Source organism: Amia ocellicauda, chromosome 15, assembly GCF_036373705.1.
Source record: "Amia ocellicauda isolate fAmiCal2 chromosome 15, fAmiCal2.hap1, whole genome shotgun sequence".
In the NCBI taxonomy this organism is placed as follows: Eukaryota; Metazoa; Chordata; class Actinopteri; order Amiiformes; family Amiidae; genus Amia; species Amia ocellicauda.
The window spans coordinates 13,897,603-13,915,612 of NC_089864.1; the positions used below are offsets into that span (position 1 = coordinate 13,897,603).

At 37.4% G+C, this 18,010-nt stretch overlaps 1 protein-coding gene across 5 annotated transcripts in view; it reads left to right on the top strand.

The window, feature by feature from the left end:
• lmo3 (LIM domain only 3) overlaps nucleotides 1–16,985 on the top strand; it is a 56,663-nt gene extending 39,678 nt beyond the window's left edge. For all 5 annotated transcript variants that reach the window (XM_066724270.1, XM_066724271.1, XM_066724268.1 and 2 more), the window contains exons 3-4: nucleotides 7,023–7,148; nucleotides 15,478–16,985. In XM_066724270.1, the coding sequence (XP_066580367.1) occupies nucleotides 7,023–7,148; nucleotides 15,478–15,583 (232 nt within the window). In that variant the 3' untranslated portion in view covers nucleotides 15,584–16,985. The remainder of the gene's footprint in view (nucleotides 1–7,022; nucleotides 7,149–15,477) is intronic.
• The last annotated feature ends 1,025 nt before the right edge of the window (nucleotides 16,986–18,010 follow it).

Consider the following 18,010-nt stretch of genomic DNA (forward strand, 5'->3'; position numbering starts at 1 on the left):
ATGGTTTCTGTCTTCAAAATAAAAAGAGGTCAGGATGTGTAGGCCTCAATGTTTTATACAAACCTAAAAATGCTAAAAATTGTAATTACCGTAACAGTCATTACCGCAACTTATGATTGCATGTTCTGAAGTACAAATATTTACAATAAAAACATTTTTGAGAAGCTGTGCAGTGTTATTTGTCTGTTAAATAATGTTTTAAATCCATTCTTAAATCTTTAAATGTCATTACCGTAACAAGCTGTCCTTTTCGTAACTATAGCGTCATCACCGTAACAAAGGCTAGTTTAACAAATAAAACAGCAACAGCAGTATCAGGGGTGGGGGTTTTACTGTCAAGGGGTTCAGAGATGGATGTCTGAAATAATAAGGAAGTCTCATGTCTTTTTCACTGCTTACTTACTTTACAATAAAATTAAATGTATTTTTTGCAAGTGCATGAGGTTTTGTATAGAGATTTGTTTAATTTTAATGGTCAATAAAAACTAAAAATCTGTAATATATAATATATAAATATATAAGAATATTAACATTTCAGCTCGGCCAAGTACATTTCCATACAGATAAGATATTGAAATACTTAATTCAGATTGTTTCAATGATTGTTTCCTCTGTGAGGAGATACTGCTGTAATAAGCTTGTAAGGAATTTTGTTCAAAATTAATGTATTCAAATTTGGAAGTTGCGGAATGTTCTAAAGCAAATTCTCACATGCAGATACATTTACTTTCCCCATGAGTAGCTATATAAAATTCATTAAAAAGTAAATATATTTAAACTGAACTACTACCAATCAGATAATTCTGCATGATTACATTTTTAAAACATATTCAGACCAATGTATTGATTGCAGTATAATAAGACAGAACTTTAACGCATCCCACCATAACTTAAATATTACTTTTACTTTCCTTAAATGTATGACTCTTTCCAGAGGGGTATAAAGTGTAAAAACAAATAAACAAACCACATCCACTGCTTGTGCATCAGTGAGTCTACCATGACAATGCTTGAAGATTGATAGCTATGGTTTGATCATTAAAGTCTCTCCTATGTCAAGACAAGACAGGGGGAAAACTGGAATTCCTAGCATAATTTATTATACAGCATATCCAAATCCATGCGCAAACATAATTATGAAAATAAATATTTAAGAATTATATAATTTGGTCTGAATGCAAACTAAATACGTGCATACAATTCACAAATATGTCACTTTGCCCAAATGAATCTATTTAGTAAGAAGTAATAAATTGAACTTTAATTCTGTGATTACAACAATATATATTGGTTTTATTTTAGAAAAGGCAAAAAACTGCAGTGGAGTAGTGAAATAAAATCTAAAACATCAGCACATTCGATTGCGTTTTTTAATTTGAAGCATCTTTTGAGGTATGTGTTTTCAATGCTAATTAGAAGAACAAAGATATTTTGGCGCTTACATTATTGATATGGTGTACAGCAATTCTGTTCAGCAGAAAGCATGTTGAGGAATGCTGCCCTTCAGGAAAAATCAGCTCAATTAGCTGTGCATCTCTGATTCGTGGGACAGTGCCAGTCATTTTGTTATTTTTTCCAGATAATTGTAGAGCAAAATGCAGTGCCATGCCACCACCACTCCCAGCTTGTAATGCAGGTGGGTTGGCATCAAAAAAGTGCATATTGAACCGTACATCTGGCCCTAAAGGGTTTGAAACTTATATTACACCCACTTCAAAATCACAGATTCCCTGCATTTCACTGCCAAGTTCTGATATGTGCAATGAAATCCACTTGAAGCTACAATTATTTTTTTTCGAACTTTTGTTTATTGAAAGCCCGATTATTCCTTGTTTACTGCATTCTTGCACTCGGTTGCGAGAGCCCTGCTGAAAATAAATGGCCTGCGTTCGAAAGTCACAGAAATGTGTCTGGCGTTTGAACTGTATAATTGACTGCTACGTACAACTAATAACCCTCTCAACAAATACACGATGCCAGAGGAAGGGGGTAAGCATCTTCTTTTTTTGCCCATTGATTGTTTTCATGAGGGGAAGGATGGATACTTTAGGTTTGAACTCAAAGGTAGATATCTTTGGATTTGGATTTGGATTTGGATTTGAGATTTGGGTCATTTTTTTGTTGTAACTTGTGATGGTGTGGTTATTTTCCTATATCGATTACAATCATTTGAGAATTAAGTTGTTGGCATCTGCATTCTTTGATTGTTTATTGTTCTCCAGCTTTAACAAAGTCTTGTAGGCAAATATGCGCTTGAGTGTGTTCCTGAAATGTTGGCTGGATGAGGTGATGCTTTCCATGCCTAGTGCTAGGGGAGAGATAGAGAGCCTGTAACAAGCGCATTGTCTTGGAGTTAATTAGATCAGATTTCTGCCTCTCCGCACCCAGTCTGGAAGCTGACAGATCAGTAAAATGTTCCCTTGTAAGGTTCACCCTTTTAGGGAAAGGGGCAATAATTCATCATTAGGATTTCAGAGTCCAGGTGCAGATGAAAACTGATGGAGCCAGCAGCGAGGCAGGGCCGGTGCACTGGAGGAGGAAAATTTTATCTGAAGCCCAATTCCCCTGGTTACGCCAAGAATAATTGAGATAATATTGCTTCAAGAGTTGTTTAATGATTAAAAATCACACACGCAGGAACCCTAAATTGCAGGGCGACACAGCCTGGATGGTTGCTGTGGTCAGCCATCCCCCCCACCCCACCCCGCACACACACGCTCACTTTTTCTGTGTCCGTTTTGGAAAGGTGCTACTCTGCTGTCTCCTCCCCCCCTTCACTGGGAAAGACTTGATGCGTGGCAAGGCAGGGCTACGCAAGCTGCTGGAGACCGGGGGACCTGTTCCAAGGACTTTGTTTAGATGCAACAAATCATTTGTCTGTTATTAACCCAGAGCTTGTAATTATGCAGATTGCCATAGATTTTCCCTGGGCCTAGAAGTGAGATTGAGGGTTGTTCACACCATAGCAGGCAGCTCAGGGCTGGCCATGCATTACTGAACTTGCCACATTTATCATGTTGACTGATGGCAGGAGAAGCAGGTCTCAGGTCCCAGTGGTTAATGTAGTGGGTAATTAACTGTCATTTGCCTAGTAATAGGCTGATGATCAATGGTTTGTGTGGAAACAAATTCTAATCAGGTAGCTGATAAATGCACGCTGGAACCAGAGCAATTGAAGTCAGAGGGATGGAGAGGAAGAACGGAAACAACTCTTAGAATTGCAAACGGGCTCTGAGCTGCCAACATTATTATTATTATTTTTATTATTATTATTATGATGTACATTTTTTTTAGAAGTATATCTTTCAATCAATACAATATTTTGCATTGTTAATTGTAAATTCTTGTATTTTCTAAAGGGAGGTAACCCTTTAACTTTAAACCATAACTTCTGGTGCCCCCTACTGAGCTTATCAAAATTTCATACATTGTTTGCAAAAGACAAATACACCATTTAAAGACAAACTTGTTAAGAAGTTTCCAAAATACCTGAGATGCCTGGAATGCAAATTTAGGATTTAAGTACATACCTAAAGCAAAATACATAATTTAATTAAAATGAATATACTTTTGTGTGGTTCCTCAATAAAACATATTTTCTATTGAAAAATAGATGAACAAATTTAATGAATGGCTAGGCACATCTGCATGATGTTTCCAGTGCATGTTTAAATGTAACTACTTATGTGATATGCTTTTTAGTATTTAAAGTGAGTATTATAATTATACGTATTAGTACTACAAATCCCATTAGAAGTGTGGCAGTATATTGGTAAATTTTGGCCTACAAAAAGGGATGCTTAATCAATAGATTTCAGACACTAAGGAGACTTATGATTAGCAAGGCTTTTAACTGAACACTGGTGCATTTAAAACTGAGTTTTCTTTGAGACATATAGTGGTATTAAATGTATGTGCCAACTAAGTACTGTTCCAAACCTGTATGTGTACCAAAATGGTTGGCATCATCTCTCCCTCTCCCAGTTCATCCATTGTATGGCTTCAGCTTCACTGTAGATAACAACAAGAGTTATGATTAGTGGGTGATTTGTATACCCTCTGTTGAAGATTTTTATGCAACCGCAGCTTAGCTTGTGAACCATTAGTTCATGTGCAGTTGAGAATGCTGCGCGATATCTTTCACCCAGCTTCCTTCCCCTCCCCCGCTGTCTTCTGCCTTTGCCTTTGAGGAAAAAATAAGTCTCTGAACATAGATAACACAATTTACAAATATCTAAACCATTAATTAGCCTGGTAATCATTATAGAAAGAAAATCAAGTTAATAAACAGGATAGAAGGGCCTGCTCAGTGTACGCAGAGAGATCCTTTAATGTCTGCGCTGTAGTACAGTCCGTAATAAACCAAGTACCTTTGAATTCATTACAACTGAACTGCTTTTAATTTGCTGCCTCCCCGGAGAGCCATTACAGTCTGTGCCGTCAGATTGGTGATGCAATAAAAGAGAGCTGGCAGGTAGGTTTTATCTAACTTTACCCTTCAGAGACAGGGATTGTATTTGGATTTCACAGTGTTGGGGTTGAAGGAAATAAGTAACCAAAGAAGGCATTCAAACCCAATTCATGCCAAGTGGACTCGTGTGTGATATTGTTGCATGATAAAACAGCCTTGTTAATGAAGTGGCTCCGGTTTAAAAATAATAACATTGCTAGTTATTACAATTATCTGACACATCCCACATTTGATTTACAGTTTTTTACACATTCCAAGTACTGTGCAAGGACTGATGAACCAGCCTCAGTTTTTTACATTAATGCAAACATTAACAAAGCACCTAGCCAGAGTTCATGAATTATAGAACAAAATATAGTGCATTGCAAATAGGAAGTATGGTACACAAGTGGCCTTCAATATGAAATACCTTAGCTCAAATATGTATAAAATACTGTTTGTTATGGTGTGTTTTATTAAACTTTTTTCTTTTAAATCAGTATGTGATCCTGTTTAAAAACATACTGGTATGTATTCATGGTATAACAATGAAGAATGAATATTTTCTCCCTTTCTACCTTCAACGCTACGGTGTTCACCTCTCTTCATAAATTATATAATATGAGGAAAATACCTGGTAATGAAGGTTGGAATTACAATATTACAGAAAAAAATGTCAAACATGATTTTTGTTTTATCTGAAATGCATATAGATGGTATTGCATAATGTAATGAGTGGGACTTTATTTTCTTGACATTCTTTTGTATACAAGCATTGTGTGGCATTTTGCTTACAGAACAGCAAATCTGCTTTTAAAGGGGAAAGGAAGCATGTGTTCGTCTGCCAACTCTTCATGCATTCTACAATACTGACAGCAATTATATTTAATTGCACTAGTAGTATATTTTAATGGTATTTGCATAAGCAGCTAAGTGAAAGCCCAAGAAACGCGTAATTCAGGGAATTTAAAAAGTATTGATGTCTCTTTTCTTCTTCATTTTTTAAATATAATTCTTACCCATGCAAGGAGAATGACTATGGCCTACAGCTCTTGTGTTAATCACCTATAAGATCATTGTAAAAGACCTGCCTGTTGAGTACATTTGTTATGCATGTAACCTATGAAAATACAGGTACTTAGATTGCTCCAGTAAAAACCCAGCTGTATAAATGGGTACATCTATGTCAGAATAATGTGATATATTGTAACAATTGTTTGTTACAGAGTGGCGTTATAGGCCTGATTTTTCCACTGCACGAAAACACTAGGAACACTGCTCTCTCCACAATAAATTATATAGTACATTATTATAAATGAATATAAATGATAAGAAATAAATAAGTGGTTATGGTTATGCCTCTACATTGGGATTGATTCCAGTCTCTGACACAAAAAGTATTAGCTGTGGAATCCACTCAAATTTGGGAACTTCATAAAACACAAATTTGATAGGCCTCAGCTGTTGTATAAATGTAAAAACAAACCTCTGTGTTGTGTTAAGTGGCTTCATTCCACTCTACTCAAATGTTTTTCCCTTCAAAAGTGCAGTCCTACAGTTGACAGTAAGTGTAAACTGGAAGATTGCAACAATTGCTTTTGGAAAGTGGAATGAATGAGTGTGTTGTTTAAGAAGAAAGGGCAATTCAAGTCCTATTCCCACACTGAAGAGTGCCAGCACTGAGCATGTCTCGCAGCAGTGGAGTATATTTCACACGAGTTCTACATAAGCAGCACATCCTGAATTATTTGATTGAATACTTTGTGATGGCTGAATTCCAAAGGTTTTATTCATGGGAGATAGGAAAAATTCACAGATTAAAACCTTACATTTCAATCATATATTAATCTTTGTTGTTTGCTTCAATCATTGATGCATATGAGGAAGATATCAAAGAAAAAGAATGGCAGACAACGAGACACCATGAAGAAGCAACTGTGTTTCTAATCTATAAGGGTCTTGGAACATGGAGTAAGATGTTGACATTTTTCTGGATGTCTCCCACGCTTCCTGTGCTTTACTAGTCCATCAGTACTGTCCCTCAAGACCGAATGCTTCTTTAGGGCTGATTTCCAAAGACAAACTCATAGCAAATAAGCTTTTTTCAAAATCTAATCATTCTGAGGAGCTTCCATAATGAGACGACCAGACATTCACTCTTTATTTATTCTCTTTTTCAACATCAACATGAAGGATTTGTTAAATATGCTGATACTATATAAAGCCTGTAAGCGAGCAATATTTTAACAGGAAGAGCGGGGATAGGAAAAACCAACAACAAAATGTGTTTATTGTTTTTGAACATCACCATTGTAGAGACCAAATTGAAATGAAATGTATTTGTTCAACGTGTATTTTGTTTTTACCGATACCTAAAATTGACTTGGTTAGGGATAAATTGAATCTACCAATTAACAGCTAAAATAAGCTGGAACAATGGAATGATACGCTACTATGGTGTCAGTGAGTGTGTGTATATGGACAGCAAGCTTGCAGTACCTGTTCAAGGACCCCGAGGTATTTAGTTAGGCAAATGTCTGCAGCTTGACTGAGCACTTTGTGTCATTTGTAGGTTATTTGGTGTCACGGGGAACTGTGCAGCCTGCAGCAAACTTATCCCTGCCTTCGAGATGGTAATGAGAGCCAAGGACAATGTTTACCACTTGGACTGCTTCGCCTGCCAGCTTTGCAATCAGAGGTAAGTAGAAATATCTGACTCAGGGAGCTGCAGGAGATTGTTACCCAGATTATGCAGCATGTCTCAGAGATGCCCATCACCGGCCTGCCCGTCCCGGCTACCAGAGCGCAGGCCGTCAATGGCAATGTTGGGGACAGCATCTTTGATTATATACGCACAGCCCACACAGCCCTTTGCACTTTAACAGCTTTTATACGATCCTGTCTTTTCATATTTTCAAGTTATTCGTATCCTTGGCTATAAAGATTGATTCATTCCTTTTAGCTGTGAAGAAAAAAAAAAGAACAGCTAGACAATTTGAAAGTACAATTCTTAAGGAATAATAAGGATGGGTTTTTAGTCTACATATTCTGTATGTGATGTACTTGACTTTAAATGTGCCTGCCACCCATATCCAAATAATAAGAGATGCTTAGAATAATGTGGGGCAGGATCTGGTACAGGGAAAGGGGAAATGACCTGTCTTTGTCATCAAGTGGAGCACTATTCTCAGAAATCTATCCGAGACCTACTGATTGATGTGCTTATGTTCTCTGTGTTTGTAGGCTTAGTATAGGATAGGATGTATGCAGCGTAAGAAATGTACTAGTCACCAGAGTATTATTGGGACGGTATTCAGATTGTAAAATAGGGACACGCTTCAGAGAAACTGTGTGACATAGTTACCCCCTGTTGTAGTGTGCACCCAGATAAAGGAAACATGCAAGTGCTTTCACATGACATTCCTGTCACAGCCTTTGGCATATGTGTAAAGAAGAGAAGCTTATCTGCTCAAGTCCCCCAAGATATTTAGTTTGCCAGTGATTTCCAATCCCTTTCCTTTGTCCTTCAATTCGCCATCCATGGTTGTAGCAAAGCTGTGGGCAGTCTGTGCCATGTGGTTTGTGGCCGATCACTTCTATTGTTCGCAGCGCTTGGTTTTACGTACTGTTAGTTTGTTTAAAAAAGAAAATAATTATCCGTCCAAGGTTTTTTTAATGAACAGGTGGATTTGTTCTCATTATTGCACAAGCAGATGTTTCTATAATACTGTGTAACAATAGAAGCTTTATTTTAAAGACGATTAATGAATGGTAGCCTACATAATGTTATATTACTTTAAAACAAACTAACTAACAAACAAACCGGGAGAAAAAAGGCTGAACTTTGCCAGTGCATTATACTACAATTATATAATGCTGAAATCTTGTAGGTCAGCTACAGTTTTCTACTTTCAAGTGTTCTATTCCTGTAACTACTGGTAGAAGAAGTAGTCTCCTGAGTAAACTGAGATATTTGATTTTTCACTCATTGTTTAACATTATACTCAGCATGTGGGGAGCACGGCCTCATAAGAGAAAATATGACAGACACTGACAAAATGAAAAGGAACCATCTCTGTTTTACTAAGAGGCGTTTGAGGGCAATTTTACCACTTCAGACACTCCAAAATAAATTATTCAGTAAAGAGGGAGAAATTTAGGGGAAACTGAGACAGCTATTAACGCTTACATGTTTTTTTTAGATTCTTTCTGTCCTGAAATGCCTAAGAGCGGCACATAAAGCTACAAATAAAATTTTATGTTTTGGTTTTATTCACGTAACTGAAAACTGCGTCAACATAAATTCCATAAACTAATTTTAAAAGCCACCCGACAAAATGTTCTCTATATGTAAGTAAGCACACGGTCCACATTTGGCCGTATATCCAATTATAGATATTTTTTTTTAAATAGAGAAATAAATGACAGCATCACAGATATAGGAAGCTTCAGGGGCATCATAAGTGCTTGTCCTTTATCTGGGTAATGGTCAGGCACTCTCATTGCCTTAATTTCCTCCATATAATCACATATTGAGTACAATTTCCTGTCCTCTTTTGTTTCACCACCTACAGTATATATTCTGACTTTTAGTGTTTTATTTTTCATGAACTAGATCTCTCGACAACTAGCACAACAAACATCCACATAGATTTCATTTAGCAGATGTTTTTCAGTTAGGGCCGGATTAAATCAAAACTTTGACCCATCCGCTAATATCAAACTACAAACCTGTACATCATAGCGGTTACATTTAAGATTAGAAGAAAGTGTCATCTTACTAAAAATGCAGCCGCAACTGAGTACAGTTCTGTAGTTTTCTATTAGCGGATGGGTCAAAGTTTTGATTTAATCCGGCCCTTGATGTGATGCGCTGTTTTGAGAAAGTCACCTGATTACAGTACATCAAGTAACATGGGAAGTGCACCTTCAACATTAAATAAATCAGGCCCCAATATGCAATGGAGTTTATGAGAACACAGTATGCAATTTGAAGACAGTTTTATAATCACATTGTTTACTTGCGTACCCTTTTCATCCATACAAAGTAGCAGCTCAAACATTTGGTAGGACAACCTAGAAATTCAGAAAAAATTTAATATCATATCTTGTGTTTTCCAGCTTTAGTTTCAAAATGTAATACTTTTTTGCATAGTTTTGACTGTTAATGGTCCTGAGTTATAGAAAACATATACAATGCGATTGATATCTGCACAAACCTTTTCTGCATCTCTGCTCTAAAAACATGTGAAAGTCTTTTCGCCACTTAAAGGCAGTTGTCTGTAAATAGTCTTGATGTTGGACCTGCACCTTAAACCTTACCAATTAAGCATTGTACCGCTCAGCTATCATTATTACAGAAGCTCATATATTTCAGCCCCGTGCTTCATTTATTGCAAAGCACATTGGCCCTGCATATCTATGGTGCTGGTTACGCATAATTAGCACTTAGTTATTGTCTTGTCACTTCAACCCCCAACGTAAGACAAACTTGGCTAATTCAAGAAGTCAGCTAATCTTCATCAGTCGTGCAAGGCCTACAATTTTGTTTCTCCGAATTAAAAACTATTCAACTGGGTAAGTCTTTTCTTTTACATTAGGACAGACTATTAAGTGTTTAATAAAATAACCATTAGTGGGGTTCACATGGTCTGTTCACGGTGCTCTGCGGCGCAATAGACACCCATCAGAATTTCCGTGACGGTTGCCTAAGATTTATGGCGAGGCAGGCGGGATAATTGAAGCCGTTTTCCGCTTTCATTTGCTTTAAGTTTCCTGATGTTTTAGCTAATATATTTTGAGCTTCCTTAGTGTGATGTATAGGCCGGGTTGCCCTGAAAAGACTTTCCTTATAAAAAAAAAAAAAAAAAAAAAAGGCAAAGCTAGAAAGCCTATAAAGCACATTGCACAACTGACAAAACAAATGATGATGTCAGCCAACCAAGGAGTGAACTTCACTCGCTTCCTGGTGACAGAAAACAACGGTTAAGAAAAACACATCAATAAGACAATATGCAAATGCCATCTCCCTATCATTTGACAGAAAGAAAATTCATTTGTCAGCAAAGCAGCAAGATATTATCTTCATATACACTTGTTGTCTCGCTTGTCATAGGAATTCCATTGTTCTGAAGCGTATTTTTGATTGCCTTGTGAAGTTCTGTGGACGTACTGAAAGCATAGTCATTTTAAATAGTATAAACAGATTTGCAACAAAAGGTTAGTTATCATAAAAGTTTTCGTCTTTGTAATTGCCTTTTCTATTGCCTGTAATGCTTTTGTATTCGCCGTTTTAACAGAGTGCAAAGACAAATCATCTTTAAAGTATTCGACTACCATACACACACGATCAGATTTTGAAAGTTCCAGTAATGTAGTCCACCCGTGCCAGATGATAGCACATCCAGGCTTCACAGAAAACACACATTTTATTAATTATTAATTTACATTTGAAGATTGTTCACTTGAAGAAGCTGACAATATTACCCAACATCTGTAACATTACTGCATATGACAGTTGAGAAAGAGAGAAATATATATAAATGTTGCGATAGCTTGAGCTCAAATGTATTTATATATATTTATGTGTATCAAAAATAAATGTCCATCTGCCTACTGCCCACCAACTACATTAGACATTCGTTTTCCCAAACTGGTATAATAGCCGTAATTCTAATAGAAAAATATGACAATTGACATATGGAACAGTGCTGCAAAAATATTGTATTTTTTATGCTTTTGCAATATTATATGTATTGAATATATATGTATTGGAAAACCTCAACACACACATTTATATATAAAGATGAGTGTGTTCGTATTGACAGCTTTTAAAGAGAAGATATTCTGTCAACAGCGCAAGTATTAACAATGTTCTTGCATTATCTGCTCAAGTGCACTGATCAACCGGCATGAAAACTGGTCACTTCGTTTGTCTCGCATTGCAATCTTTTCCAGTGAACATCCACGCAAGAGCTGCATCTGATTTGAAAACCTTTCAGCATCACAAAACATTAAAGGGGCTGCTTTCAATAAAGCAATCTAATGTATCTGACAATTGGCAAAGAGATTTCTGCTGGAACATCATTAGAAATGTACTATCTGATAAACAGAAATGGCTATCAGGGGTCAGCAGGGTCACCCAGTGTAATTATGTGTAGTTTTAGTGGGTCAGCTGCAGCTGACATCAGCATTTGAAGGTTAAATTGCTACAATAAAATATGTATGTATAGCAATTCCCTTAGCTGCTTTGTTGGTAAATCTACCGTACAGAGACATATATAAATGAAATAATACTCACAGACCATTATTTTTTACATTATCAAGGCTGTGTCAAAACGGAGTTCAAAACTATTATCAAATGATTTATTTTGGTTATCTGTCGGTCCACTGTAAAGCTGTTTTAACGTAATTAAACTGCTGTGACAGCAAGTGTCAGCTTTAGTGAAAAGACAGGTTGAGATCTGAATGTTCCCACCTTTAATACAAATAGTATATTTAAATGACTATCAATATTATTGTGCTGTAGATGTTCATGTGGGGAATGTCTCAGGCTAGGGAGAGCAGGTTTGTATCCAGTTGGTTGCCTTACCTATCTGTGGCCATGAGCCCCAGTGATGAAGGTTGTGGGCTGATGATGTCAGCAAGTAAATCCCTCCGCTGTCTCCATCCCAGAAGCTCCCGACACTGGCAGGTGCACCCACAGTTCACTTTACATGTACACATGTAGGGACCAACAAGGAAAAGAGCATATCGGCCTGACAGCACACGCATTCAATGTGTGTGTATCTGTTCAGCTCTCCCGAGCATGTGTCCGGAGCAAAGAGGACAATAAATGTCAGACGTATATGTTGTGTACATGCAACATACATCAAAGAAAACACAATTTGATGTAGCCCTGATTCTTTCTCAGAGAAATTGTGGAGAAATAAAACATTGCATTAATTCATGTAAGTGATGTGAACATTACATTTGTTAAGGATTTATCTTGGTGTTATGATACACAAATAGACCTGTGCACAATGGGAACAAGAAGTTTATGGGTGTCCTAACATGAAAGGGATATTTGTATGTATCTTTGCTTACTGTGACATTGTATAGAAACATAGACTATATATATATATATATATATATATATATATATAATATAGTCTATCTTACCACCCAGTCCCTCAGTCAACCCATGGAACTGCTGAGGCCATGGCCCAACACAACCAGACTGGAGATATAGCTTGTCTGCTGTTACATTTGCCCTATTATTCTCTCCTGCTTTTTAAAGATGCCAGCTTTTCTTCATTATTGAAAGCCACATATTAGCAAGCGGGATAGATAATCAATGAGTAACCTCTAATATCATCCTGAAGGTACTGTACTTCCCCTTTCAACTGATGAACCTATCCAGCAGATCTCACAGAGCCCAGGGGAGCAGTGCTGGTGTAATTGAGGTCACTGTGGTTAACAGGTGAATCGGCTGGTTAGAACTGTTAAACACAAAACGGACGGGATGCACTGACCTCTGCCAAAAAATATGTAGCTTTTTTTTATCTGTCAAGAGATGCAAATTGAGTTGGATGGTATTTGGGAAGGTGTTTATTACCTCATTATATTTCCCGTTCACACCCATACAAAATGTAAGCTGGTTTTCCTACAAGAGCACAAGATACCCAATAGCATTTCTAACACTCAGTAATGGGGTCAATATGTTGACCATGTACCCATCATGCCAAGTCTTATCCGTTTTTAAACTCACCAAAAGGAAAAGGAAATCTGGTTTGGGGAATAACTACAATCTGCATTGTATGGTGGAATCCTACCTGTAAAACGGTCTGTGTCTTAGGGATAGTGTTAAGTTGCAGCCTTGCACACACTTTCTGGAAATGGAGGAAAAACATTTTATATCCGAATGCAGAAAATTATATATTGTTATACTGTTATGTATATCTGTACATATTGCACATACACATCCTTACTGTAGTTTTTTTATTGAGCGTTATTTAAAATTAGCTTGCAGCATTCTTAAAAAAAAAAAAAACATACGGTTACAATTAAGAATTAGTGTCGTAAGGCCAAATGTTTTGAACTGTATGGTATCTTAATCGTAATTAGATTTATGTGCCAGAGAGGCTGTTTTTTCTCTTTGTGACAAACTCGCAGTTATTTTGTAGGAGATGAAAATGATAACTCTAGTTAACATGTGCCCTGAAGGCACGTAGCTGCAATGACTATGGATCTGTAAGGGTGCAGCTTTGTATTGAATGTTCATTTCTGAAAAGGCTGAGTGCTTCTACCTCAGTGCTATAAGTCTTTTTTATAACAATAGGAGAATAGTTTATAAAATGCATTGAGTTTTGACCCAAAAGATACCAAAGCAAACTTGAAATGTTGATTTGAATTGGATATTTAGAAAGACTAGCAGACCAGAGAAACACTACACAGAAACAATACAGAGTACTTTCTTACGAAAACAGTTGCACCCACCTGCTTTAATATGAATAAATGTTTAATTGAAATGCCCGCTGCCACTGAAATATATCCAGTTGTCTTGGTGGTTAAGACATAGGACATAAGGACATAGCAGGACCAAAGAAGATAGTGGTCAGAAATGCTTCACTTGGACAAAGCCTGTCCTGGTAGTCTGTGAAACTGATATTCAAGAAACAAAATCGATCTACATTAAACAAGTATTCCTAAAATGAATCAGGAACATATCTTGTCAAAATATTTGTTAGAAGACTTAATTATATGGTGCTGTTTGAGGCAATACATTTTTTATTAAAAACAACAGTAATGGATTAAAAAATCTTCCAAAATGTAATAAGTATGAATTATTGACATCTCATATAATGGGCGCACCCCATTACATTTCCAAGAGCTAGGAAACAATGCCCAGTGGAGCAGGAGGGGAATTTGTACTAAGTGGTGCAGACAGGTGCAATGGTAATTTCCCAGCAGTGAACGGTTCACGGATATGAAGTATGTGTACTATCGATATTTTCATAGAGCACAAAACCATTTGTTGCAACAAAATAAGCAAGCAACCATGGTAGTAGCCCCAGGCACCGAAATGCAGGGGGCGCCAAAAATAATAAGACCGCGAATGAGAAGGCCGGGACCCTGTTACGAGAGAGTGAGAAAGAAAAGTGTGTTTCACCCAGGACAGGCATTAACAGTGTCTCGGAAGAAGAAAATGTATATATACATTTTGAAAAGATACTTGTGCATCTCTGTGATTAGTGTGTCAACAAACGGAACAGTGTTGTCCTTCATTTCTATTTAAGCATCTGTGTTAAGATGTTTCAGATACATTGACCTGGCTGTACATCTATTGCCGTTCTACAGTAGTTACCTGTCCAAGAGCCAATTCCAATATTGTACACATGATACTGAAGTTCAGATGCACCTCTTTCTTTGCCATTTATGCTCAGAATGACATGAAGTGTTTAATCCAGCATTTCATTATTTAATTTACAATTGCAAAAACCCAGATATTGTGATTTGGAAAATTGCTATTGTTATTATTTCATTTGACATATTGTATCTGTATTTTTTTATCAAAGCCTGTCTTTAATGTATTATTATTATTATCATCATTGCTTTAGTTGAGCTGTGGCTTATTGTTGGTTGAAACTCCTTAAGGCAATGTGAAGCTTTCCACTGGAGGATGGGACGGAAACTAAAATAAAGACAAGGGGCCAAACTGTGTCCCCAGGTAAACAATATCTTCACATTTGCGGAGACATAGAACTCTTACTGCAAATAGGATAAGCAGCCCTGAGGACATCTTGTTGGAGTGTTTCATTAAATATAATCTTAGCTTGGCCACAATAAACAAAGGTCAAGTATGACTAACACACTCTTTTATAAAGAACACAGGGTCCTGGGTGTTAGTGATACTTTAAGTGAAGGCCACAGACGGACCAAACAGAGATGAGCCAGCCGTTAAATACTAGGGAAGAAATATCTGAGCCACAGTGTGAGATCATGCTTAATGTTTTCTTGTCTCTCTCTCTTTCTGTGTCCATTTCCAGGTTTTGTGTGGGAGACAAGTTTTTCTTGAAGAACAATATGATTCTTTGCCAGACAGACTACGAGGAAGGCTTAATGAAAGAAGGCTATGCACCCCAGGTTCGCTGAGCCCGGCTGCCAGAGACAGAGACAGAAAGAAGTCCTGCAGTCAGACACCAAAAGCACTAACTCCTTTTAGCATTTGCCCCACATGTACATAACAAATAAGACAGAGATCTGCTGTATAGATTAGCTGTAAGAACAGAGAGTGAGCAGGGCAGAGACCCAGCGCACATATGATGGAAAGAATGGGATTACTTTTATTTTAGGGATGACTGCTGGCTTCATCTCTCCCACCCGAGCCACCGCCACCCCGGCCTCACTGGGATCTGCACCCAAAGCAGGTCCCATCCTGTCCGATGACTGCTTCTGTACCTCAGGGGACAAAGTCAGAGGAATAAAGACAAAAAAAACTAAATAAAATCAAGAAGCCGACTTGACAATATTCCGTGGGCACCTTCCTGTGCTTCACCACAGAGGTGGGGGAGATGTAGTCGATCTACCTTCCTATCTCAGGTCTAATGGGGTTCTGATGGGAGGTCCGGTCATCCTTAATCCACACAATACAGTTCATGTCTATTCCGAGGTGTATCTTTAACTCATTCTGGTGCTGGACAATGTTTCCAATGGACCGGCCAGTATTAAACAGGGATGTGTTCTAGTAGAGGTTCGTGGGTCTCCATATTTAGCAAAGTTTTGTCTGCCTTCATTCTCTGCGTGTCTTAAGTGCTGTTTTGCCTGCAAGAATCCTGTCATTTATCTGCCCGTAAGTAACTGGCGAGAGAGAGGCTGCCGGTTCTCCATTTTGCTTTTTTATTTCATTTTCCTGACAGACGTATTTCAGAGCAGTTGTCGTAATAAAGCTTTGACTCTTTCAAATCAGATACTTGAACCGAACCATCGCTGCTCATCTCTGTCGCAGTCACACCTGAAAAGCAAGCCTCTGCAGAATGTCACTGTGGTATTTTATTTACAGCTTACCAGTCTGTCCGAGATGTTGCCTTAAGACACCTTTTGCTTATGGGAAAATAAATAACGTTGCCGTGTAGAATGGGGGCTGTGGGTGTTTCTATAAATCAGTGGCAAAGAAAATCACAAAGCGCACAGGGCAGGTAGTCCTTTTACACAATACGGAGACCAGTCCATTTTCACTTTAAATGCCGGCTGTAAATATATATAAGATCTTTTCTTTGCTTGCTGTTGTATATGATTTGTTTTTATGTGTCACATGGCATGAGATGTTTATTTTCGGACGACTCTTGTACATACTGTATTGTAATAATTTTAAGCACAAATGTAATACAGTTTTATTGTGTTACGATTTGTGTATTTTATTTTATTTTTATTTCTGCCTTCTTTGTACCGTTAGTATTTAGTACAATCATTGTTCGGGTTTATTGTAAAATTGGCGCTTTCTGTACTGGGAAATTTTAATGGAGCTGTACCTTTCTAGTAAAAGAGTTTAACAGCATTGTCCCTTCTATTTGATTCGGGTGAAACCCCAGAATGGCATAGGTTTGTCTCGGCTGCCAAGAGGATTGTGTCACAAAGCCTATCTAAGTATCTATCACTATAGTCATCAAGAGGAGTTCCAGCTTTACTGTATAGGAGCCAACTTGATTTTCTACTGATTTCTCTGCTTATTATGCACACAACCTCTATGCAAGTCTCATTCCACTCCAACCCCCTTTATCATTTTAAAGTGTGATCAAACATTTAGATACACAATTGAACTTGAAAAGGAAAAATACTTGTCATCAAGCATTCCCTGCTGCTCCTCCATAATTTATAATATTTCACATGCGGTCCAGCTGGCTGTAAAACAGAAAGCAAACAAATTAGAATCAACTGATCTATGTATAACTACGTTGCCTTTTGTAAATTTAATACATCTTCAAACCTGAAAACCGCAGTGACAGAAGAAAATCCTTCTGTGGTACAGGTTCATTCTTTGGGCATTTGCGTCACCAGAAACAGAAGGGCTGAGTGTGTCAATCCATCAGCGTTGGAAGAAGCAGGAGGGGCTGCATGGCTGGCTTGAGAATCGGCACTCAACAGTCTTCATAATGGGTCTCCATAAGGACAATGATTACATAAAACGCCTAGCACTGGACATAACAATCACGGCATGAAGCAACTAACAATAAGCTAACACTAAGTATACTAACTAACATTACAGTGATCAAATTAAGCTTGATTGCAACTTTTCCTGTCTCTAAATATCTACTCAAGAAAAAAAAAAAAAAAGGTCCCACAGGGGAAAATATTTAACCAGTAAGTGAAATAAGTTCTCGTCAATTACACACAACAATACATGTGTGAATATTTACATTTCTCAGTTTTAGTATCTACTGGAACTGTGGGCTGGATTAAATCAAAACTTTGACACACCCACTAATAGAAAACTACAAACCTGTACATCATAGCGGTTACATTTATGATTAGAAGAAAGTGGCATCTAAATAAAAATTAAGCCGCCACTGAGTACAACTCTGT